The sequence below is a fragment of the Ambystoma mexicanum genome, chromosome 8 (assembly GCF_040938575.1).
Source record: "Ambystoma mexicanum isolate Mex_15411 chromosome 8, UKY_AmexF1_1, whole genome shotgun sequence".
NCBI lineage: Eukaryota > Metazoa > Chordata > Amphibia > Caudata > Ambystomatidae > Ambystoma > Ambystoma mexicanum.
In genome coordinates this window covers 1,393,651,566-1,393,676,730 of record NC_090929.1, presented here as the reverse complement: position 1 = coordinate 1,393,676,730, position 25,165 = coordinate 1,393,651,566, and the positions used below count along the sequence as shown (strand labels likewise).

The 25,165-nt window shown below is 46.8% G+C and overlaps 1 protein-coding gene across 1 annotated transcript; it reads left to right on the top strand.

Moving 5' to 3' along the window:
- Positions 1-2,848: 2,848 nt before the first annotated feature.
- Positions 2,849-10,186, top strand: LOC138473787 (homeobox protein zampogna-like). The gene is made up of 2 exons (XM_069612208.1): positions 2,849-3,281; positions 7,996-10,186. The coding sequence occupies exons 1-2, from the start codon at positions 2,930-2,932 to the stop codon at positions 8,433-8,435; spliced, it is 792 nt and encodes a 263-aa protein (XP_069468309.1). The 5' UTR covers positions 2,849-2,929; the 3' UTR covers positions 8,436-10,186.
- The last annotated feature ends 14,979 nt before the right edge of the window (positions 10,187-25,165 follow it).

Here is a 25,165-nt window from a genome sequence, read left to right as displayed (position 1 = left end):
GGTATTCTGTGTTAGTTTGCTATTTATTCGAACACTTAGGTTTTTAACTTCTGCATTTGGCTCTTGGCATTTCCCGAAGATGTCTGGCCAGAACCAGGGGGACCAAGAAATAAGGTTTTCATTCACTATGAGGATTTTGGTTTTGTCTCAGTTAATCTTTAAGTGACTTTGTTTCATCCAATGTTTGATAGCAAGCAATCTGTGATCTTTTTGGCCAGAACGTCACTGACTTCGTTAAGATCCACCAGGATCTGGGTGTCATGTGCGTAATTGAAAAATGGTGCTCCTGATTGGTGCAGAATGTCCGTTAAAGGGGGGCGGCATAGGTTAAAAAGAATTGGTGACAGAGCCGAGCCCTGGGGGACACTGTATAGCAATGGCATGGTGTGAGAATAGAAACGTCCAAAATGCACATGTTGGTCTCTGTCTGTCAAGAATAATTGAATCCATTTAACGGTAGTGCCGCGGGTGTTCATATTATGGAGTCTATTGAGCATAATTAAGTGCTTGACTGTATCAAATCAGCCCAACTGGTCCAATAGGATCAATGCTGTTGAGCCGCCTGTGTGAGAAGGTTCTCGTAAGTAGTACAGCATGGAACTGGTAACTAATTCTGTACTTTGTGAAGGTCCAATACCCATTTGCGCGTTATGCATGAGCACTGAATTCTCAACATGATTTTTAATCTGATCCACAATGACCCTTTAAAGCTGTTTTGAGAGAAAAGGTCATTGGGAGATGGGTGGAAGTTGTTACGATCTTAAAGATGCTAATATGAAGATGAATTTAGGCAATACAGGCACTCAACAAGTTTAAATGTGTGATATATTGATTTATATTGTATTGAATGTATATTGTTTTCTAATGTATGGTTATTTAATGCAGTGTGTAAAGTTTGTAATAACTATGCCACACTTTATGCATACAATCCCCGCCTTTCTTTGTGCTAAATTATGTATAACTTTCTCCTGACTCCAAATTGTGTCATGCATCCACATCTTCTGCATGGCTTCTACACTCACAGCTCATATTTTCTGATATACGTACCTTCCTGGTGATGTTTAATCTGAGTTCTGTATCTATGCTAGGGCGTGAAAAGCATGTTCATATGACCTCATCATCAGATCCACCGGGGTGCTGCCTGGGAGCATGTAAAGGGCAGCGGAGCGTGTAGTAATTCCCAGGATCGTGACATAGCATAACTTCAGTAGCACCTCCCATTCCGCGATCCGGAGTGGTGAGGTGGCTTTGCTGCTGAGAGGAGACTTGCTTGGCTTCCCGGGGGTGCCCTTACACCAGATATGGGCGATACCGAGCTTTCAACTACTCAATGGCCCTGCCGTCCACATAGGCCCTAATGGTTAGTGGCTCTCAAATACTTGACCCTAGAACTATGCACATTTCTTTTAGCTGTTACCTTGCTCTGTACATTCAATTCCATCATCTTTAATATGATAGAATGTAAATTGGCATGCCTCTTTGTGTTCATACTTGCTTTATTTGAAGTGATAAAGGTGTTATACTGTTTCTCTTCCATCACACTCCCTTCCCAAGAGATAAACCTTAATCACTCGACCAGGTCTGCAGTACGTGAGCTGAGGAGCCTACGGGAAAGTCTATCTGGCCTAGAGTAGGATGTTTCTGCATGAGCTGCCCCACTGTAACTATGGCTGCAGTGCGTGAGCTGAGGAACCTACTGGAAAGTCTATCTGGCATAGATTAGGATGCTTCTGCATGAGCTGTACCATTGTAACTACATCTGCAGTGCGTGAGCTGAGGAACCTACCGGAAAGTCTATCTGGCCTAGATTAGGATGTTTCTGCATGAGCTGCCCCACTGTAACTACGTCTGCAGTGCGTGAGCTGAGGAACCTACGGGAAAGTCTATATGACCTGGATTAGGATGTTTCTGGAGCTGAGGAACCTACGGGAAAGTCTATCTGGCCTGGATTCGGATGTTTCCGCGTGAGCTGCCCCACTGTGACTATGTCTGCAGTGCCTGAGCTGAGGAACCTACGGGAAAGTCTATCTGGCCTAGATTAGGATGTTTCGGCATGAGCTGCCCCACTGTGACTACGTCTGCAGTGCGTTAGCTGAGGAACCTAAGGGAAACTCTATCTGGCCTAGATTAGGATGTTTCTGCATGAGCTGCCCCACTGTAACTACGTCTGCAGTGCGTGAGCTGAGGAACCTACGGGAAACTCTATCTGCCCTAGATTAGGATGTGTCTGCATGAGTTGCCCCACTGTTGAATGTGTCCTGAGATCCCTTTGCTATGCTATAGTCTGCAGCCCATCACTTCTGCAAAGTACAAACATGCAAAGGATGGGAGAGCGAGCTAGGGTGGAGTGTGGACCCCAAGCAAGATGCATGACTAGAAGACTGCACCACCAGGGTCGGACTGGGGCATACTATTGTCTCTGGCACCAATGACAACGAGGCCCACAGTTGCAAATGGCAAGTAGCCCACTTTGACCAAAAAAACTGTCCACACCAGCATTTTGCGTTTTTGATTCAGTTATATTGACCCACAGGCCAGTCCGAGCCTCTGCACCAGGATTGCTCCAGAAGCCCACCGCCTCACCCCGCCGACCCTGGGCCGTCTGAAGGGGAAGCATCAGGTAGTGACCATGAGGGGCTCAGCCACACATAGGCCAGGGTGCCTGGTCTTCCCGGGCTGTACCTGGAGGGGAGGGTGGGGGGTCCTGGCTCTTCCCCTGGGCTGGGCCCTGCGGTGAATCACCTCTGCCGTCCACTCCCCTCCTCCCGCCCCCTGCACAGATGACTTCACATCGCATACCACGAGAGTGACTGTCTGGCCCGCACCTCGCACTCGTCCTGGAGTGGGCGGCTGTGTTGAGGGACGGAGATTCGGTGCTCGCTCGGAATCGGAGTTACACTGGCGGAGATATAAGAAGGGATGCGGTAAAATGTCCCACAGATCCGCCTGCATCACCTCTTTCCGCATCCAGGACATTCTAAGCAGGGGCTCCGCCAGGGTCCGGCCTCTGTCGGAAGAGAGCACCGCCAAAGGGGGGGGCGGGGACCCCCAAGACGGCGGAGGGGTGCTGGCTGGTGAGGAGAGAGAAGACGTGTTTAGAGGTCTCCCCAAGAGGGCCAGCGAGGAACCCCAGGCTCCCTCTGAGAGAAGGCCGGAGGCGAGAGGGCAGCGGAACTGGCTGCTGCCCCCCGAGAGCCCGGTGCGGTGGGGGAAGCCGAGCTCGGAGTCTGGGGTGGAGGAGCACCCGTGGGACCTCGCCGAGGGCGAGCCGGCGGGCACAGGTAAGCCGCGCGCGGCGAGTGTGCATCGGAGGTGTCTGTACATGTGCGCGTGCCCACCTGAGTGCAATCAGTGTCAATTAACGTCGTCAGGGACATGTGCACGAGGGTGGGGGTAATGTGGCTACTAGACCCGCATGTGCTGTGTTGTTATTGTTTCCAAATGCGTACGAATCTCCCTGACGATTACATTATTGATCAATTTCTTGAGCCGGTCCATGTGGCCTCAGCATCATTGATTACACGTTCAATAAATGTACGAAGTGGGCGGGGGTGTGGGTGGGTGTAGCATCGACGTAAAGGTGCAGATGTTTAAATGCAAGCTCTGTCCAGGTTAAAACATCTGGGTTTGGCATTGTTTGTTTTTTCAGCGAGGGTTGGATGTGTTTGGATCAGCAGCCCCCCACCCCGCACCGCATCGTTATTTCACGTCGTGTTATAAGGTTACTGGCCCAAGCTAATCACACTATTCGAGCGCCGTGAAGTTGATCAAGGGCGTAGCGAGGTGTGCAGGGGGCATTGTGCGGTGTAAATATTTCAATAATTCGGTTATACAATCGCCTTATCGATGCATTCGTGCGCGTGAGCGTGTGTGGGAAGTAGACAGTCTCAGATGGGCCATGTTGAGTCGGGTCCCCGAGAACCGTCATTCGTGTCATACAGGACATGCGCCCTGAGTTTATGGAGAGATGAGCGTGGGCTCACTGTTTGCACTTCATGTGTGCATTCAAGACAGGGTGCTTAAGGGGCGCCAGTCATACTCGCCCAATGGTACCTTCGTGAGTAGTTGCGTTGAGTGAGAGTCACAGTAGCCACCAATGCCGGCTTTTCTTTCCGGGGTATGTATGCGTCGTCCCCATTAAATGTCCCTTTCTAACCCTGACAGCTACGATACCGCATTCCAAAGTGAACTCACTATTTTAAGACGCCCTTGTATAGCGACACTGGGACCCCCGCGATAGTCTGATACTCTGAAGGCCTGATCAAAATGTCATGTCTCGCTATCAAAAACATGTACACACGTGTGGCTGGGAATCTCGGCTGTCCGAACGACACTTGCTACTCTGAAGTAGTTTAACTCGGTGGCAAGAAACTGGGAGTTTAACACTAGAGGCGCCAAGCCCCACTACCCACCACACTCACGCTCTAAGACCCGATATGCGTACTGCACAGCATCACACATCTCACACGAGCGTGCATTCCGCACCAAAGAGAACCAGTGAGTGATTTCACGGCAATGCCTATTCTATGGTACAGCTAAATGCGTGCGGTGCAGTGCAGCACAGCACCCTGGTGTCAGAAGACATCATCTGCGACTGGGTGGTTTATCCGACCTGATTGGGGTGCTGGGGCGGCACGCCAAGCCCCTTCACAGTCACCCGCATGTACACGAGCCAGTGTGTGTTACGGGGAGGGTTTGTAATGCGAGTAAATGATTTATGATCAGACATTTCGACCTGAAGGCAGTGAGGTGGCTTAAATTTATATATATATACATATATATATATATATATATATATATATATATATATATATATATGATACTATGGGCCCGAATCGTGGAATTCTTTGCACGGTTCAAAGTGACTTAGCACTGCTGAAAAGTGTCTTTGCACTACCGACACAAACCCCGATTCATCGAACCGTGCAAAATGTATTTTTTGCAGTACAAAATTACTTTGCAGACTTTGCACTGCAAAAATACACTTTGCACGGTTCCATGAATCAGGATAGAACCGTGCAAAAAATTCCATGAATCGGGCCCTGTTTTTAAAAAAAAAACTTTATCGAGGAACGATGTAATTAATATGTGTTATTCTAAAAAAAAAAGGGGGTGCTTTAAATTGCATTATGATTTAATGGACGTTTACAGTGATTGTATAGCCCTCATAATATGTTTCAGAGAAAAAGTGACTAGAAAGTAAAGAGGCATCCGGCAAAGAACACAAACTTCGTTTACAGTCTTTCTATGGGAAGGTGTGTTATTGTTGCATTTAATGTGTTATGCCTACACAGAGCTCTTTTGCTGCCTAGCTAGGATAGCGCGTTATAAACCGCATACGTACACATTCGCTTCACATTCAAATGTACCGGTTCGTGCTTTACACGATGTGATTAATGTAAAGGAGGGGGCAGAAATGCAGTTGGATGCTTTTCTTGTATTTTTGATTTCAAATTCCGTTTACCAGTATGCGATTCAAAATAAAAAATAATAATGAGTGCCCAAAGGGGTTTCCACGATTGGTTTCCCATAAGTGGAAGTAAGCGCGGCACCCGGTCCATTTACTCATTTCCTCATATATATAATAAAACGTGCCGAATGCCGGTCTCCAATTGACGTCGTCTTCCCAGTCCGGGAACTCGCAAACTCGGCGGAGACCCCTTTGAAGCCAGTCCTATTATTATTTCCATGAAGACTGCATACATATTTATTGAAATAACAAGTACTCGGATTTAAAGCCATCTGAGAGAAGGGGAATCTTGTCCTGCCTTTTCACAGGTGCAAAACCCGCCTGATAAAAACATCGCCCGTGCGCTATTTTATCACCGACCTTATTTCAGATTTAAGCAAGATGTGTCATTTTAATTAAGTCATTATAAGGAGTACGTTCAACCGTATTATTAAATGGCAGCCAACATTCAGCCACTTCATTGAACATCCATTAAAGATGGCGGGGAATTCTGAGGGCCGATTCGTGTATTTTGGTCCAATGGGTTACACTTTTTGGGATTCAGCTGCACGAGTTACTTGTCCCTGGGAGTGTGCGGTGATGGAAGAGAGGTAAAACGCGAGGGTGGTAGTGGGAGTGTCTGCGCATGTGACTCGCGGTGGTAAGGAGGCGGCACGGGTATAATTTCCGATAATTCCCAGACAAACTGCGGCCCAGATTAATCCCGAGAAGAGTGTGAGCTCGGGGTCCTAAAACTGCACGTGGCCGCGGCTCGGATCTCTGAGAGCTTTGCTACAACCTCTGTGTTTTCCAGCTCTATTATGGCGGTGTAGGGTTCATAGCAGGGGTGCCCAGTACGGGTGTCAGGAGAGGGATTGGCAGGGTAGAGAGGGAAGAGGAGACCCCTCATTCTCACAGCAGTCCTTAAGTGGGTGCTTTCAGACTTAAAGGGGGGCGGGGGTTACCTGCTTGTAACATAGAAGTTGCACTAGAAAAGACTCATTAGAATGCTTAAAGAAGTTAGATGCCCACAATGAAAAGGTTTGGCCCTCCCCCACCATTGCTGAAGTCAGCGGCTCTCCCATCATTGTAAGGGCTCGTCCCCCCCCCCAACCTCCCAAAATGTAGGTTTTGTTGCGCTCCTAGTTGGCATAGTCCCAAATAATTCACAACTATATCATGCACGCCCCATTTATTTGCCAACCTAAACAGGCCTAGGTTACATAGCGCTATGTATTTTGCAGCGCCATTATGCACGGCCGTTGGGGGCATCACCCCTTATATTTCACAGCCCTATAATGTTTGTCCACAGCTCCATATATTTTGCATCCCTGTTTTCCAAGGCACAGCATCATACTTGTTTCCGTTCTATAATTTAATACTTCCGGTTCCATACTCACACATTAAGGGCCTAGTTCAGAGCGTTGTTGCCATTATAAAAACGCGCTTGTGAAGTATGCCCTTATAGTCTGTTAGATGTGTGCAAATATCGCTGAAACACGGGAGTAATGTTAAGGCGTCGTGTACATTTATAGAGTACAATTACTCCCATACCCTCCCCGCCCCATTGCTGGATACAGGGGGCAGATTTTCAACCAATCGATTACCAGCAGGTGCTCTTTTGCATATTCATGATGTAAACGCCATGCATTCCTCCCAGTGCTCCAGAGAAGATTTGGAAGTGGGAATATTTTGCTCTCTATCTTTTAAAGTTTGGAGTAAAATAAATTTTAGGGAGTCAAAATGTAAGTCTAATTCTCAATGAGAGTATTCTATAAGCGAGTAAGAATGTTTTAACTGTAATGTTTTTGCATTATTTATTTCTTTGCACCTAGTCATTCATGCAAATTCAAAGATACATTCTTTCAATCAGGCAGTTACAATAGTAGTTTATTCCTGTGGCAGCATGTGATAGCATGTGCACTACTGATCCAAACATATCCAGGCAGCTGTGAGGATGAAAGGAGGGGGCCCGCTCTGATGTCTTTTTCCTGTTTGTTTGTTGGGAGTATTTTTAGTCTCTATTTTTATTTTTGGCGAGTATTTGCCAATTTTTAAGGAGCAAAAGTGGGCGCAACACCCGTTATCTATAGGGCTGTTACCTCCACTAAATACAAAGGCACACACACACACCACATCACAATACCTGCTGAAATTAGAATCAGTGCCTAGGAGTTGACAGTCCTAAAACGTATTGTTAAACTAGGTTACACTGAACGCGCAAAGCAGCAGTCACGCCATGTAAGCAACACTCAAATTAAATAGCAAAGTGGGTGGAATAAAGGCGAATTAGCGGACTGCACTAGTGTCATACAAAGTGAGGTTAGCGTCAGTTATGCAGATACACAAATACACAGCATGGCGAGGCAGCACCACACACCGAAGAGCAGCTACAACGTTAAAAAGAGCCTTGAGATGTAGGCGAAGCGACTGGGTGGGAGGTCCATACGCAGAGGGCGAGAGCGTCTATTTTGACAGTGTTTTCTGTATGCTCGTTGCCGGCTCTTCCCTTCATAACATACTTCTTGTCTCTGTTCCCTCCCCAGGATGCTGCCCGGACACCGGCAAGGGCCAGGACGAGGACGGCCCCGCCGAGCCCCACCGGCCGGGAAAGAAGCGCTCCAGGGCGGCCTTCTCTCACGCCCAGGTCTACGAGCTGGAGCGCAGGTTCAGCCTGCAGAGGTACCTGTCCGGTCCCGAGAGGGCCGAGCTGGCCGCAAGCCTAAAGCTCACTGAGACGCAGGTCAAGATCTGGTTCCAGAACCGGCGCTACAAGACCAAGCGCAAGCAGCGGGCGGCGCAGCTGGCCGCCCCGGGCGCTGCCAAGAGAGTGGCCATCCGAGTGCTGGTGCGGGACGACCAGCGACAGTACGGCCCGGAGGAGGTCCCCGGGCTCTCCGTGTACCAGGCCTGCCAGTACTACCCCTACATGTACTGTATGCCCAGCTGGCCCGCGCAGCTCTCTCTCTCCGGGGCACCCCACTGACGGGGAGGGGTAGGGGGGACAGACCGGCGGGTGAGACAATACTGGCTGTAAAATGGCAGCCAAAAATGCCATCGTTACGCACAGGTACGGAGTCATGAACAGATCTGTTCGGTGTGAAGCAGCGGCTTGGACCTGACCGCTGGTGACAAGGGGCTGCAGTTGTCACTTCTCAGCAGAGGCAGTACAGTGAGCTGACGATGAAAAGATACACGCAGAAGGTTGCGTGGTTACCACAATCTCCGCCTGCCAGTTGTACCTATCAACGCTCGTAACCCTGTAAATATACCACAACTAGCTGCGACCGTGCGAATCACCAAGGGTGTACAGAACTGTGCGCGGATATCAGCGGAACGCCCAGCTACCGAAAGATACCAGAGGCGTCTCTACTCTTGTGCACCCTGACTGCTGCCTGAGACTAAAATATCAGCTGCTTATGGAACATGCGCTCACCATGCCTGTCTACACAGTGTGCAGATGTTCGCTCCTTCTGGAACCACAGATACCACGTGACTTCTGTCATGCGTGCGCCTGGCAGGCCATAGCTATCCAGAAGTACCCACAGATAACAGCCGTATCTTCAACGATGGGCCGCAACATAGGTGTCTGGGAATGTCTGATGTGTCTACAGCCATGCCATCTTTATGTCTAAAACTACCTGCAGGTATCAGCCGTGTCCTCAGCCATCGGCCTCGTGGTGCGTGTCTTCAGCTGCCTGCACATATCAGCTCTGTATATGGGCGTCTGGGGATATTTCCAGCTATCAGATCTGTCTGCCATCACAAGCTGCTGGAGATTTGTCTGAAGATGTTTATGCAATGTTCTGCCACTTCTATGCCTAGAAGTATCTACATATACCATGTGTGTCAGGGGTCCACAACCTTAGAATCACCCGATGTTTCGGACGACAACCCACGTCAGACCCAGCCAATTGCAAGGGATCCTGGGAGTCGTAGTCCGTGACACCCGCAGAGCCTCATGCCGCAGGCCACTGCTTTAGAGCATGTGCAGGGAAGTGTCAGGGGCATGGTGAATCGGATGCACTCATCAGGCGTGTGAAGGTCCAGTGTAGACACCCAGAATGTACCACTGTACACACTGCGGGGGTATACCAGAGGGGCTCAGATCTTGCACAGGGCTCTGGGGTGGGTGCAGCGTCATGTGCAAGGCTGTCCGTTGCACAGAATCGTGTGCAGCAACGGGGGATCGCAACGCTCTTTTACATATTTTGGTGCCTGCAATTGTCGGATTTCCGGGGCTCGCGCGGTCAGGGGTCGCCCTCACACACCACCTGCTCATGGAGCCGGTATCCGAGCCCCAGACACTGGGTGGACTGCCTTCTTCCCTGCCCTAAAGATGTAGTGTCTAACAGACTCATATTTGAATTTCCATTTTTCCAAATCCCTCCCAGAAGGTCCACTGTTGCTGAGTGACTGGTGTGTAGAGGAGCTGAGGCTTATATTTCTGGATATTACCCGAGTGAGTCTGTAAACAGTAAACATTCCAGGAGGTTCCATGTCCTGAAGTCACAGGACGCAGCCGCAATGCATGCATCTACCGTCCTGATTGGCTGTGCGCAGCAAAACAAATGCGTGACCCAGTCTTGACTTTCGGTTCCTTTCTTTTTTTAGGGAAGGGACTCTTTGCAACTGTAAACTTTTGGTAAATATATGTTTGACTTTTCTATATTAGAAAAAAATGTACATTTATATTATTTTATAATAAAAATGAATCTGGTTTTTCAGAAACCTACACAGCGAGGGTTATGCCTGTGCACTTTTTATTGGTAAGAACAATTAAAAACAAATTCTAACAATCGAAAGAACGAATAATGTACTGAGAGTTCACTGAATTCATGCAGCCAGGTAACACCAGGGTGGAGCTGTGTGAATTAAGGTGGGGGGCGGGGGTGCGTGGGCGGTGAGGAGGTTGCTTTGCAGTAAAGTTTGAAATCAAGAGCAACGCATTTGCACTGAATGACTCCCCAGACCCGAGCTCCTTCTTCTTGCTGATACATTTGTATCCATCAGCTGTGATTTTTGTAATTCCGAGGCGTGGGCCTCATTACTCCATCTTCTTGGCTTGTCCATTGTCTCGGGTTGTAGTCGTGGGTTCGTATTCTTCTTGGTCTGTGTGGTCTTGTCACAGTAGGGCCGGTTTCACAGGGTTTTCGCAACTCCCCGGAGCTCTGTGGCTGTCTTTTATCATTTGTTTCGCGTCGCGTATTTGCAGGCGTCATGTTACGTAAATATCTCCCACTCAAGCATGACGTCATAGGAAATACCAATAAAAATAAGCGTGAGGCGAGGCACAGTGACTCAGGTGCGCAGGCTGACCCTGCAAAACAGGGGTGCAAATTCTGCGTCAACAATTCCTCCCAAAAGATGTATTTATCTATCCGTAGCAAGAGCGCGCTTCGCGTGAAGTTATGCTAAACGTTTTAAATACTCGCCTTTTTGCATGAATATAGCATATCGACTCAGACCCCAATTTACAAGCGCGCCAGAGAGTCCGGTTTGGGTCGGTGCTCGGTGCACTAGTTGCAAGGGTTAAATGGTAGCCCAGCCCCCTCCCACACCCGCATCTGACTCTTGTACGACACGTTAACATTTTCAAAATATGTCTTAATTTGGCATTGACGGCCCTTCCTACCCGTGAGTTCTATAATAAAGGCAACTGTTTGTGTGTTTCTAGTAATTACCTGCCTGGAATTAGACGGGACATGTGGGCATCCTGTTGTTTCGGCAACAGCCCGTGCTGTCATATACAAAGGAGGGGGCAGAGGTGCCGTCCCGGGCAAGAGGGGGGGGGGGGGGGCTGGGAAGGGAAGCCATGCGTGGGGAGTGCGGGTGAACTCTCCAAGCACAACAAACAGCAGAGAGCCCCGCGCCACTGCGCCTCTACAAGCCCGCACACACGAGTGCCCACCATGTCACCGCATGCCCCCGCACAAACTAACACACCTCCGCAGAACCTGCAACAAATAAGACTGTCTGGTTTGCTAGCCACTGTCACCAGCACCACCACAAAACAACAAGAACGACGCCATGCTACCTGTGACAAACGGGAGAGGCCTCAATGTCCCTGTCTGCACCTCCACAAACGAACAAAAAACCATGTCACATCTAGTATCCGACAAACTAACACACCTCCACGGAAACTGCAACAAATAAGACAGGCTAGTGTGCCGTCCAATGTCATCAATACCACCACAAAGACACAAGAAAGGCACCATGTCACCTATGACAAACGGGATAGGCCCCAATGTCATTATCTGCACCTCCACAAACTAACCAACACGAGGGGCCCCAGGTTACCTCTAATATCCCACAAACGAACACACCTCCACAGAATAATGCAACAAATAAGACAGGCTAGTGTGCCATCCAATGTCATCAGCACCCCCACAAAATAACAAAAACAGCGCCATGTTACCTATGGCACGCGAGAGAGGCCCCAGTGCCACTGCCTTCACGGACACAAACCAATAAACACGAGAGGCCACCATAGTCCTACTACTATCCCACAAAGCAGGGAGTCTGCTTGTCACTGTCCAGTCCACCAAAACATAAGGAGAGGTGCCATGTCACCTTCTTCAAAAAAGACGCCCCAAAGCCACTCTCTGCATCTCCACAAACTAACAAACACAAGAGCCACCATGTCGCTAAGTGCTCCTGCCAAACTAACAAACTAGAAAATAACACAGGAGGCCTCCATGCGCATGTAACAAACATCTGCCTCGTCGCTATCTGTACCTCCACAGAAAACACATGAGAGAGTGTGCCATGTCACTGTGCCCATCTACAAACAGCAGCGAGAGAGGCCTCCAAGCCAGTGTCCACTCTTCCACAGAACAACAAACAACCGTCTGTCATGTTAATGTGGACAGTGCCACCAAATAGGTAATGAGGGAGACCGTCATGTCACCACACCTCCAGAAAACAACAAACGAGAGGGTCTTCAATGTATGCCACTTTCTCAATTCCACAGAATTACAAACAGTGGAATCTGTCATGTCACTCACTGTGCGAGCTGCCACAAAATAATAAACAAGAGAGCCCTCCGTGCCTATGTCTAAACTGTTACAAATAACACACAAGAAGGCTGCTGTGTCCCAGAAACGAACAAACAAGTTGCGACGCCATTTTACTGCCTGCTCCACCACAAAATACGCGAAGCTGCTGCTCCTCCTCAAATTCACCACTGAGAGAGCCCGCTATCTGCGCATCAGAAATACATAGCTCACAATCCACGAGAGTACGTCATACGTTTCTCTTGCCAGCGTCTGCACATCAAACAGATACACGAGCTACACACGGGCAAACAAGTCATAACTGGCTGCACCCCCACGAAATGGCCAGTAAGAGAGGCTGCAGTGTCACTGTCTCCCCTCAAAATCACACGGGAGACGCCCCACACTACGCCGCAGTCGGTGTTTGCAAATCAAACGCACGTAGGATTGTCCCCACAGCAGATAAGAGAGGGCTCCGTGTTAAAGCTTGCACAACTCCCAGGCAAGTTCCTGCATCTCAAAAACAACCCACCGTCTCCACGGCGACTAAAACCTGACAGTCATAGACCCATTGCAGCCGGGAGGTGCACCTGGAACTTGCACAAAACACCATAATATTACACACGTACCCGACATTCCGAGTTTAAGTACAAAAATCGAGTACGCAACTGAAGGGGGGGCGGGGGGGGGGCAAGGCAAAGTGTTGTACTGCCAAAGTCTGCAGCGCAGCTTTGCTGTGACTGCAGTGGAAATCCCCAACACGCCTGCACGACGCATTAGTAGCGCAACCATTGTTCCAACTCCCTGGTATGTTCTCTAATCCGCGAGCGCTTTCCCGAGCGCAGTAACATTGCGAACATTAACGTGGCATTTCTGCTCATGGATTCAAGAGTTTGTGACACAAGCAAGAGAAGTGCGCTTTACTTCTGCTGTGTGCATATTAGCAGGCGCGGCAAAATGGATCCCGTAATTGAAAAGTAAATATATGTGTGCAAGTGTCACACCGCTCCGATACTACGCGCGCGCGTGTGTGTATATGTTAGTGTGGGGGGGGGGGGGGGGGTATGTGTATGGTATATTTTCAAATGTGCGTTTGTCACTCATAAATAGCTACTCTAAAATGCGCGAGAAAGAACGCACTTAAAATGAATGACAGACACACTTGGCATACTTTAAAAATTGTTCTTTTTGGTATTACTTGTATTAGTTTTGCGTTACCTTATTCCAGCCTACAAACAGTCCTGATTTTCAAATCGTTTTTCAATGGGAATTTCCCATTGAAATGTGCTTGTTTTCATAATTAGCCCTACTATTGTAAACACGATTATTATTGCTGCCGAATTTGCGTATAAAGGGGGACGTGTACTTTTCATGCCTGCTGCAATTTCCACTGCAGTTATACCACCCTTCATCTCAAAATGACATGTTAAAGTGTGGATCTAATTCCCTCTTCCTGCCGCGCCCTCAGCGCTGAGAACGAAGCGATCCAAAGCAACGTGTTCATCTCACAAAACACTTTTACCGAGCGCGGATCAGTGCCTACACATTACGGGTTACAAGAAGATGTCGACATTTAAGGAAAAAAGACTGAAAGAAGAGCATATTATTGAAAAGGGTAACGACACAGATAGCCAGCAGCAGACACGACGCAATTACCCTTTAATGCGGCGAGGGAAAGAGTTCGCGAATATCTACTACTTCGCGTTTAAAAATAGGCACCTGTTTCCGACGGCGGGTCCCGTATCTCACTGAAATGAGCGCATATTCCTCAGGCCTTTGAACGCTGCACAAGGCGACGGTGCGAGTCCGGGTCACGACACTCGGTCTTCCGAGGTCATGTGTCAAGTAAGGTTACACTGGATTATAGTAAGAACTGTTATTTACAGCGTGCGAACCTGGTAATCTCTGGCCGCTAATAAGAAGTTATCGTTTCCCGAATTCCCGGAGGCATAACTGGCCTCAAAATGTAGAGAGGGCATTTTAAAGGAACCCCGCCATCTCCTGTCGTCAAGGTCCTCACCGTAGAGTCGAGCAAAGTAATGCAGGCTCGATGCTTTGCCTCGACCCCTGCCATGTTGCTGCCTCTCTTCCCCCGACGCCCCCTTGTGTTTGTCTCTGAACGTATACCACGTGTTCCCGTATTTGGGAACCAGTGCGAGTGATATCCCTCATCGTTTATTCTGGAAATAAAAACCTCACATTCTAAGTACACAATAAGCTTTAGCTTCCTCGGTGGGCCAGCTTGATCTGGGGTGGTGGGTTGGGGTTTAGAAATAACAATGCAGCGATCTGAGCTCGGAATATATCACCATCTCTGCTGCATGAGCGCTGCTCCAGCACGGCTCATCCCCCCACACACCTTGCTAATTCTGTAATGACAGTGTTTTTTTTTTTTTATTATTTCCATAATAAACATAGAGGAAAAGCAATGGCATTGGGGGGGGGGGTGCGGTTAATACGGGAATATGTGTTATATGCTGAAAGAAAAAGGAGAGGGAGATTTATTGAAGAGAAGCAGAAACATATAGTAATCCTCATATTAGCACCCGGAAGTCAGTTTTGACCTGTTCTTGGAATGCAGTTATTAACAGTTATATGTATTTTGCCCTACAGTATTTCTTTATCTTGTTTTGTGTGTGCTGCTAAATGCAGCCGCCCACCACCGACTCCAGCCCGCTCCCCATCCTGTATTGCGTCACCCAAGCCACGCCCCCTACATTTTGAATCAAGCATTAGGTAAATCCAAATCCGCAGTGAAAGCTTGGATGCCTTCAATAATTATTGATATCGACTGCATCGAGAGAAGCGACGTGTTTCTCTGCATGCAAGAAACCGCAATACCATTTGCCAGCCATGTTTCTTTCCGCAAGACACTCCGCACACATTTAGCACACCCACGTTTAACAATGCGCTCACTTTTGTAATGGATGCACGTTATGATATGATATGATAGGTTATTTATAATGCGCTTAACACCCGCAGGTTTCGCGACCCGGGGATCGAACCCGTGGTGTTCCGTGTCATCTTGCTTCCAAGGCGAGCACGTTGCCCCTGGGCTATCTTCCGGAGACACGTTCACATCGCACCCAGTGCCAGCAACGGCTAAAAGTGATCCAGTTCCGTCAACTTCACAATCATAATGCGTCCCCTATAAAGACAGCCTGGATATTTACATTTTTATTAAAAACACAGATTTAATTTACACATTTCTTAACTTTAGCTATTATTAAAAAAAGCTTAGCTTCACCGGCACAAATACACAGCATGTATTTGTATGAGCACAATGTGTTACCAGCCTTGTAGAGCTTGGGAGGCGCCGTTACTTGCGGTAGTGCCCATTTGTCACATTATGGTCCTCGCATGGCTTTGAGCTATAACCTGGAGGGGGGGCATTATGCCGTTATAATGACCCAGTCTGCCAGGCTATGTTATGTTGTTCGGCAGTTGTATGGAGGAGGCCTTTTGATGCTTCTGGGTCAGGTCTGTGAGGCAATATGTACCGGAGGCCTTGGATGCCATGGGGCCGGCTCAGTCTGTAGTCTGTAGAATGTGGACCTGTATGAAGACGTCAGACAGGGCCGCCTGTAATAAAGTGTATATTATAACACCGTCACGTGGCTTTGCTGTGCGCAAGGCCCCCGCGTGGCTCCACCTCAGCCACCACGCGCCCTGAAACGCCATCAAGGAAGACCCACGCTTGAATTGTCCGACCCTGAAGCTCTGATTTCGGAAAACGTTTCCCGCCTTTGATAGATTTCTTACGTTTTGCGAAAAGATCCGTTCCCTGGGAGAAGGTGTCAGATGCGCCCAGAAGGGCCGAGTGCTGCGCTGCCGCAGCTGCTGCGAAGAGACACACGCGCGAGTTCTCGGAAAGTATGACAGCGATGACACTCGCTCCTCCGAAGAGGTTCCTGAAAACCTCTCGCAGACACCTTGCCCCTAAAGCCCTGCAGCCAGACGGAGGTGAAAGATTGATTGGGGCAGGCTGTCCTCTAGAAGCTCCTCAGCCTTGCTCTGAGAGTGATATGCCTGTCCTCTTCTCTGACAGTCAGGCCCACCTGAAGATTTTCGGGGGCCCATTTCAACATGATGGTTGGGGGCCCTTCTTGCTTAGAACTGAAAAAAAGTCGGAGGCACCCGTGGGGTTCATACATGGAGACACAGACGGCAGAGAGCTGAGCCTGAAACCTAAATATCCAATGAAAAGCTATAGATCCTTCTTTGTCAGCAAGTGGCTGATGTGGAGGAACCAGTGTCAAAAGGCTAAGGTGATAACACTTCTGTATTCCCCAAAGGAAGTGACGGCTGGGAGGGCCCCAGCAAATGCAGCTTGTAAGGCGAGCGCCGCGAAGCGCACATTTAAAGCGCCAGAACGAAAGTAATATAGAAAGGAATATATATTGCACTGTTATAAGACTGCTGACTGGCAACATTGGGGTTGTTGCTGTGGGTCCCCCTGAGGCCCCTTTGAAATGAGAAGATGGAAAGGCCCTGGCGTGGTTCTTTCTTACAGTGGGCATAGACTGAACGCTCCTCAGATCTTCAAGCAATTTGCTCTGAGGCTGCCTTGTTTTAATTCCAAGATTTAATCGCAATATCTGGAACCAAACTGCTTACCCTTTTGTTACCTAAGAGAATATTTGGGAAAAGTCCATGAGTACTAGAGTCAAGGGGGGGCCGACCCACAGACACAGGAGGCGCTGCTCCACTTGTGCACCTGGGATGCAGTAGGCCTGGATGCCAATCGCCTCATACAGTTGTCCACACGTGTTCTTTTGGGCAAAATTACCTTGTCTCCAAGGAACCAGCTTCCTAATTTCCACAGAGTCTGCACACTTGGAAACAAGGTAGATAGACCCCAGCAGCTTACATTATTGCGTTATGTTATCCAGTATTTATACTGCAGCAATCACAGCCGTAGTGTTCTTAAGGCGCCTAGCCTTGTCTGAGAAGTGGACTATTGTGACCCCTCCAGGGTGCCACCAGACCTTAGTCTGTACATAGTATGGAAGGAAGAGGGTACAGAATAGAAAAGGGAATTAATCAATAGACTTCTGACTTCATTAAGGTAGAAGCAGGTGGGAAGGGGGTGCTAATATGATTGTGGTAGTAGGGATTCAAGTTTAACTGTGATTAGTTATTAGTAAGCGTGAGAAAAGATTTCAGAAATGTTAAGATCTGCTTAAAACAAAGGCTTTACTATTATGGTAAACAAATCGAGCCACCCAGGTCAGCTAGGTAGTGCCTAGACACAAGCCAGTTGGACGACGTGAACTATATAAGAACACTCACTGTCGTGTAGTCGATGTATGCAGTGCTGCATATCGTCCTATGGGAAACTATTGCTCCAGAATCCCTAGTTAATCCCCCCAAATGGCACTTCATTAAATGCAAAAGTAAAGCAAAGTGAAGGTGACCAACTGGACAGCACACAGACAAAACAGCCTCCCCCCCAGATTCTCATCACGCACAGGGAACACAGCAGACACACATAATACCTCAAAGTGTTGTGATGAATGACGATCCTCCAGGAGAGCACAGACATAGGTTTCAATCTCAGTCTGCCTTTAATCCTTCTGAGGCAGGTCATCTGGTTATTAACGCTGTCAATTAGTCAAACACCTAGGTACAGTTTAGCTTGGTATATTGTGCTGTTTTACAGAGTGCTTAATTGCCATTGTTATGACATCTGTGTCCACAGGCTGAAAACAAAAGGTCAAACTTGCAATTTTGGGCAGAAAAGGCAGCACCTGCAAGTTCAGCCTTTATTTGTGGTTCGCTGACGGTCCCTTTTGGGCTCCCTTGCATTCCTCTCGGCTGTGCAGGTATTCATGACATGAGAACAGAATTTGGGTGGTTTGTAACAGTTTATTGAGAGTCCACCCTCAACACAAGGTATTCCTTCCCTCCCCACTCAAGGTGTCAGGCAACAAACTGTTCAACATATTCTCTTATTCAGCCCTACTTCAGACACACATCATGCCCCTGGAATCCTCTGCCTTGAGCTACCAATGAGCCAAGAACCAGGCCGGTGCATGGGAAATATATTTGTATTTAAATGAAATGTAATAGAAATGTGCACAAAAATTTGAAACACCACTTTATCCGTGGCACAAACAATAAACTTCTTTTTTTATTAGCATCAATTGATTTAAAACAAAAACCTTAGATGAAACACACAACGCATGGAGTTAAAGTGACATCAATGGTAAAATGAAGATTTGAAAAAGAAAAAGAAAAAGAAAAGAGAGAAAAAAAAATACTCTAAATTACAATTGCAATAAAAAGATTTGTAATTCAGAAGTTTAAGAGATTCAAAAGGAGCCAAGCCACTGCGGTCAATGAGTGAGAAGCTGTCTTTTATGTCTTTTGTGTCCCTTTGGTCTAGAAGTCCAAAAATCACTTTCACCAAATTCAGGAGCACCAATGTCATCGACAGCCCACCCCCCCCCACACCTTAGAATTGACCACCATTCTTCCAAAGGTCTGGTAGCTGATTCTTCAAAGAAATTTCCCTGAAACCTGGCTCTTGTTTCTATCAATGATTCACAAAATAAGACTAGGTGCTGCAAGGTTTCTACACCTTTCCTACAGATACGGCATGTAAAAATCCTGTCCTCCCGGGCCTTCTTTCTTCTTTCAACTATCTCCCTAGTAGAGAATAATAAACAATAAACTTCTCACAACATAAAAAAATCACAAAAGTGAGTTGAAAAGAACACAAATCACAATTCTTTACTGCCTACAAATTTCACTTCAAGAGATAATTAGCACTTGTCAGCGAACGCACTTATAGATGTGCTGCTGCACAATTTAGATTTTCCTGCAGGCTTAAAAGGCTAGCAGTAGGATTTCAAGATTGGTACAAATACATAAGGCAATTATGATTTCATCAACAGTTTTGGTTTAAAATAAGCACAGTGATTTAGTGGTTTGTTCTTCAGACCCTCCCGCCCCCCTTACTTTGGTCTGTGTTGGGGCAGTCGGATAGAAAAATTGGAATGATTTGGGGAATTTTGGATTTTGGACTCCCTCCACTGAAAGGCCTGTGTTAGAGGAAAGTTAGACAAAAAGAAGTTGGAGTCAATAAGACAAAAAAGATTATCCATTGAATTATAGGCTATTGTTTTTCAGTGCACACTGGGAAGTAACCTTTGTGAATTTTGAATTTAAACAAAAATCCCCCATAGTGTTCCACCAAATGGAAAATTTATGAAATTAAATATTTTAGTTAAAAAGGCTAAGGATCTATACAGTTTTGTCCCCCCATAAAGGGAAAGTATTTAAGGCAAGCAGACTACCCCATGTTTTGGTTTCCCAGGGCTCAGTTCTACTTACATAGAGGACAGCCAGCTGCATGTCAGGACCCTTTGGAAAGATAGGGCAGGTGTCCGGTTACTCCACTCTCAAGGATGGCCTCCCGCTCTCCACCGTAGGACCCAGTCAGCATGTAGGCCTTCCTAGCAATATACATCTCCACCCAGATGCACTCTCAGCAATCTCCTCTAGTGTTTCCTTGCAGCTGTAAGATGTAAGTTGCAGCAGCACTGTTTTGACGGTACATTTCAGCAGCTCTGTCCTTTCCTCCTATTACAGTCCCCCTTATATAGCAGTGATGACACCACCAATTTTTCAATCATGGCCGAGTACCCTGCAAGAGGTCACACAAATAGGATTGGACAGTTACCCTTCTCTGTCCTCCCAAACCCAGCCTCACAGTCAGGATTGGTTTAGGGGTCTGGAGCAGACATATGGCAACTTAATTTACAAGCCCCATTTGTTCCCATGTCAAATGTTTGCAAAAACCTAGTTATGTGGCAAAACATAATAATGTTACTAATAACTGCCATAATATGAATCTTTTCTGATTCCGCGAATCATGAGGAATTAAATAAGACAACAGCCAGGTCCCCACCATTTTGCATGCAAGTTGCCAATTTTCAGCCATTTTCTCAGAAAGCATAACAGTTATGAACATGTAATTTTACCCTTCACCAGTTTGCCAACTCTAACATTTGAGACATTTTCAGATCAGCCAGGACCATAGTTTAACTGGCAATTACAGTTCCGTACCTTGTAGGTGCATGCATTTTATTTCTCCAAAATCGCCTGGAAATTACCTACAAAATGGTACATGAATGAAGAAAATATGCCTTATGGTTGCGGGCAAAAGGCCTACGTTATAATTGTCCTTTTAAATTAATTGTAAATCTGTATGTTCAGAAAATGGGAGATCTGCTTCATCCTGCATTCTGTCTCCCTAGGCAAGCCTGTAACCAGAGTTTTGTTTTTTATGAGTCTCTTTGAAGTTGGTTGGTTGCTCTTTGAAGTTGTAGCCCCCATTTTCAGACATTTTAGTCATGCTCCATCCAAGGGGAACTGTCTTGCTATCACTGCCTTCAGAGCCAACAAGTATGGGAAACACTGGGTTTTCGACACCTTTAGAAGGACACACATTATTGCAGTTGTAATTAGGCTCCAGCCAAGGGGAACTGTCCTACTATCACTGCCTTCAGAGCCAGCAAGTATGGGGAACATTGGGTTTTCCACACCTTTAGCAGGACACACATTATTGCAGTTGTAATTAGATGGGTCATGTAATAACCAGACTTGCAGTGGCGGTGGGGATTTCTTTGTGAAGTTTTCCCACACACAAGCCAAAAGGATTTGCCTTGGGCTGGCAGGAACTTTTTCATGGAAACAAAGTGGGCTTTTGTTTTCAAATGTTAGCAGTGGTAAATGGTTCATATGTAAACTGCAAACACCTATGCAAAGCCGTTTTTGTGTCTGTGTTTAAAAATCCTGTATTTCATGTGAAAGGGACCTTTGATTCCTTCTTCTTTTGTGGATTAATATGTTGCTTTTCCTTTGCTAGTGATAGGTAGGCCTTTTCCGCATGGCTCTTCAATTCTACTTGAAAAGCACACATGCAAAGCTGTTTTGTGTCAGCGTTGAAAAATCCTGCTTTTCAGGTGAAAGGGACCTTCAGTTTGGGGCCTTTGAATGTACCCCACAGTTTGGACTTTTCCATCTTTTAGCGGAATGCTGTGATTAAAAGGTGAAGGGAGCAAAGTGTGTAGGGTTGTGATTATCCTGAAGTAACCGATTATAGTTGTGAGCTCTGCGATTGCATGATAAACTGCACACTACATTGTAGGCAAAAAACAGGATCAACTGTAAATTACATCGCATGAATGCCATTGTTTAGGATGAGAGGACCTGACCTATCCAATTATCTTTAACAGTTAGCATGTGCTTGGAGAGAATAGGTTTGGCAACATTTCTAAAATGGAGCTGGTGAAATTCACATGTGCTTTCACTTGTGTGCACTTCACAGTGTCAATCATTCACGCCTCCTTTGTTAACTCACTCACTTCACGTGAACTGAAATTTTGCATGCCACCACAGCCAGAATTTTGTTTTGTGGCTCACAGATGTTTTCTGGTTCCCTAATTTCAGACAAACCACGTTGAGGCGCAATAACACAAAATGAAGTTCAGGACTTTTCTGTTTATCAGTCCTTGTTATTCTTAATAGGCACCATTATGAACTATTGGGTAGTGATCAATCATTGGAGTTTCATTTGTCCAATTAACCTTCAGCCAATCATTTGTTTGTTGACTCACCTAAGGTATTATAGGTATTTGTGGTTGCTCTTATGTTCAGTCAGAGCTGGCTGCCCCAGTGACTGATGTCCACTGCTGGTACTGGTTGGCTACTACTGCTACTGCAACTGCTGCTGCTAGGTCACCTCAACCCAACCAAGCCTAGGCCTTGTTATGACCTGGGCACTTTGGCCTGGGGTATGGCAGGCTTCTTAGCTGCTTCATATTTGCTTCATAGTTATGCTACTTTTCAGCAGGTTTGTAGAAACATCTGATGCATGATAATAGTCATGTGTTGGACTCTGCAGGTGCAAAGCAAAGAAGGTGATTGCTGGAAGGTTTATAATTAATCCTAACATTTGGCATAACTCTGGGCAACCCTCCAGACCACTGTTACTCGCCTGCCAAGTCATTACAGAAAGGGGCAAGACCATGTGCAAATCAGGCTTGGTCCCACCCCAAAACAGGCAGTCCAGAGTCTGCTGGTGTGTCCCACCATCAAGAGGAGCATGGTCCTCATGCAGCCTCAGAGAATGTAGCAGCATGTGTGAAGGATAAATGCTCCATGCAGGCACAAGTTGAACTCCTCCAGTACTGGCAAGAAAGAACCCCAAATTCTTAGCATCCCCAACAAGTGTCAAATCAGCACATGTTTTCAGTGCTGCTAGGGGGGAAGTGACAGACAAGAGAACATTTTTGTCAACAGCCAGTATACGGAGACTGACCGTTAAATGAAAAAAGAACAATAACCTGATTCCAAAAAAAACAATTCCCTGTCACTCACTCCTTTCCAAGATGAAGATGATGGGTTGCAGTGGTGATAGTTCTTATTGTCATGAACACTTTATATTCTTAGGCATCGCTTGCCAGAGTTTGAATAAACATGTTTGCATAACTAGAGACTGGCCTCTGCTGTGTTGGTTCTGCTCTGTGTCAGAGCAAGAATGAGAGTGAGAGTAAGAGGTATATATAGTTGTCATTTCTGGATGCGTGGCTCTACCACTCTGCACTCTGTATTCTTCTGGAAGGCGTACAAAAACTCCCCACTGCTGGCCATTGCCATCTCTCTCTCCAAGCCAACTATGACAGGGAATAAAATAGGAAAAGGGATCAGTCTTGTGTTTATGTGGGTGTGAGAGACAGATAGGTTGAGAATGTGAGAGAGGGAGGGAAAGAAAAAAGAAAGAAAGGGAAAGATACTTATCTTTTGTGGATGTGTGGTTCTGCCCCTTTAAAATTCGTCTTCTGCTGGTGGGGCCCCAACACAGCACCTTGCGCTGCCATCACCACCTCTCCGCCCCATTGGGAACTGTCAGGGAGGGAAAGTGGTTAGTCTTGTGTGAGAGAGAGAGAGAGAGAGAGAAAGCGAGACAAAGAAAGAGACCAATAAAAAGAAAGAATAAAAGATAATGATTTGTCTAGATGAGTGGCTCTGCCACTCTATATCTGGTCTTCTTGTGGCTGGATCCCAAAAAATGTCCCTTACACTCCATCACCACATCTCCCTTCCCATTGACTATGTCAGGATAAATAAAGGAAAACTGTTTAGTGTGTGAGAAAAAAAGAAGAAAGGGAGGGGTACTCATCTTTGCTGTATGTGTGGCTGTGCCCCTTTACACCATGTGTTCTTCTGGTGAAACCCCAACATGGCCCCTTGCTCTGTTTTTGCTACCTCTCCTACCTATTCAACTTTGCTAGGGGAAAAAGAAGTGTGTGTGTGTGTGTGTGTGTATGGGTGTGAGTGAGAGTGGCATGACTCTGCTTACTTACACTTGGTCTTCTCCTGGTTAGGCCCCAACACTGTGCTTCACCTCACCATCACCCCCTTTAGATCTCAGTAGACTCTGTCAGGGAAAAAAGGGAAGCATAGTTAGTCTTGGGGTGTGTGTAAGAGAGACAGATAGAGAGACGGAAGGAGAGAGAGACAAACAAGAGAGAATAAAAAAAGAAAGAAGGGATAGACACTTTTCTTTCCTGGATGAGTGGCTCTGCAGCGCTACACTTGTTCTCCTTATGGTGGATATCCAACACCAACCCCTGCCCTGCCATCACGACCTCTCTGTCTCAATCGAATTTAGCAGGGTGGGGGCAGAGACAAAGTGGTTGGTCTTGTCGTGTATGTATGTGTGTGTGTTTGCATGAGAGATAGAGTGAAAGAGATAGAGAACGAGAGAAACAGAGAAAGAGATTGAGAAAGACATAAAGAAAGGGAGAGCTACTTCTTTTCTTAATGTGCGGCTCTGCCACTTTACACTCAGTCTTGTTCTGGTGGGGCCCCAAAAGGGAAGGCATGGAAGTTTTCCTTGATGATGGATCAGGAAGGTCCACAATGCATTTGATCATGTTTTCTGTCTCCACTTCTATTTTGAATCTGACACAATAAAATAATCTCTGCAGGATTGGAGGTTTTGCATAGTTTCATGGAATGGTATTACAAAGCTGCATTATCATACTGCAAGAGAACACTCTGCACTAGGGAAGGGGATACTTGGTTTATTTTGGTTTCTATGACTTGCCAGTGGTGGGGGCTGCTGGTCTGGTGGTAGTGATGTTGCCTGCTGGTCTGGTGATGGTGGAGGCGGCTGTTAGTATGGTGGGTCTGGTGGTGGCTGCTTCTGACCAGTGGTGGTGGTGGTAGTTGCAGCTGCTGCTTGTCCTGCAGTGGTGGTAGACGCTGCTGCTGTGCCACGTGTTTGCCAATGCCTGAGACACAACTATCTCACCCAAACAACTGATTGCAGTATGGCGAACAGCTGTCATTGGTATGACCCCCCAGGGATGTACCTGAACCCCAAGGTCATTTAAGACAAGGTAGCAATACTTAGAGATGGATGGGGATGCAGAATCTACTCATATATCAATAATCAAACTGAATCAGGAAGTTGGCAAAACTTAGTACTGTTTTATTTGCAATTATCTAAAACAGGGCATTACAACGGACATCATCAGACATCTCACAGCACAATCTCAATGCATCACATAAAAAACATTACTTTTATAGCAAAATTTGTCATCATTGATGTCACACTATGTGGCAAACTACAAAAACCTACTTGGGGATGTGATGGGCTTACAGGGAACATATAAGTATACGTTCCATACTGACGTGGCTTGTG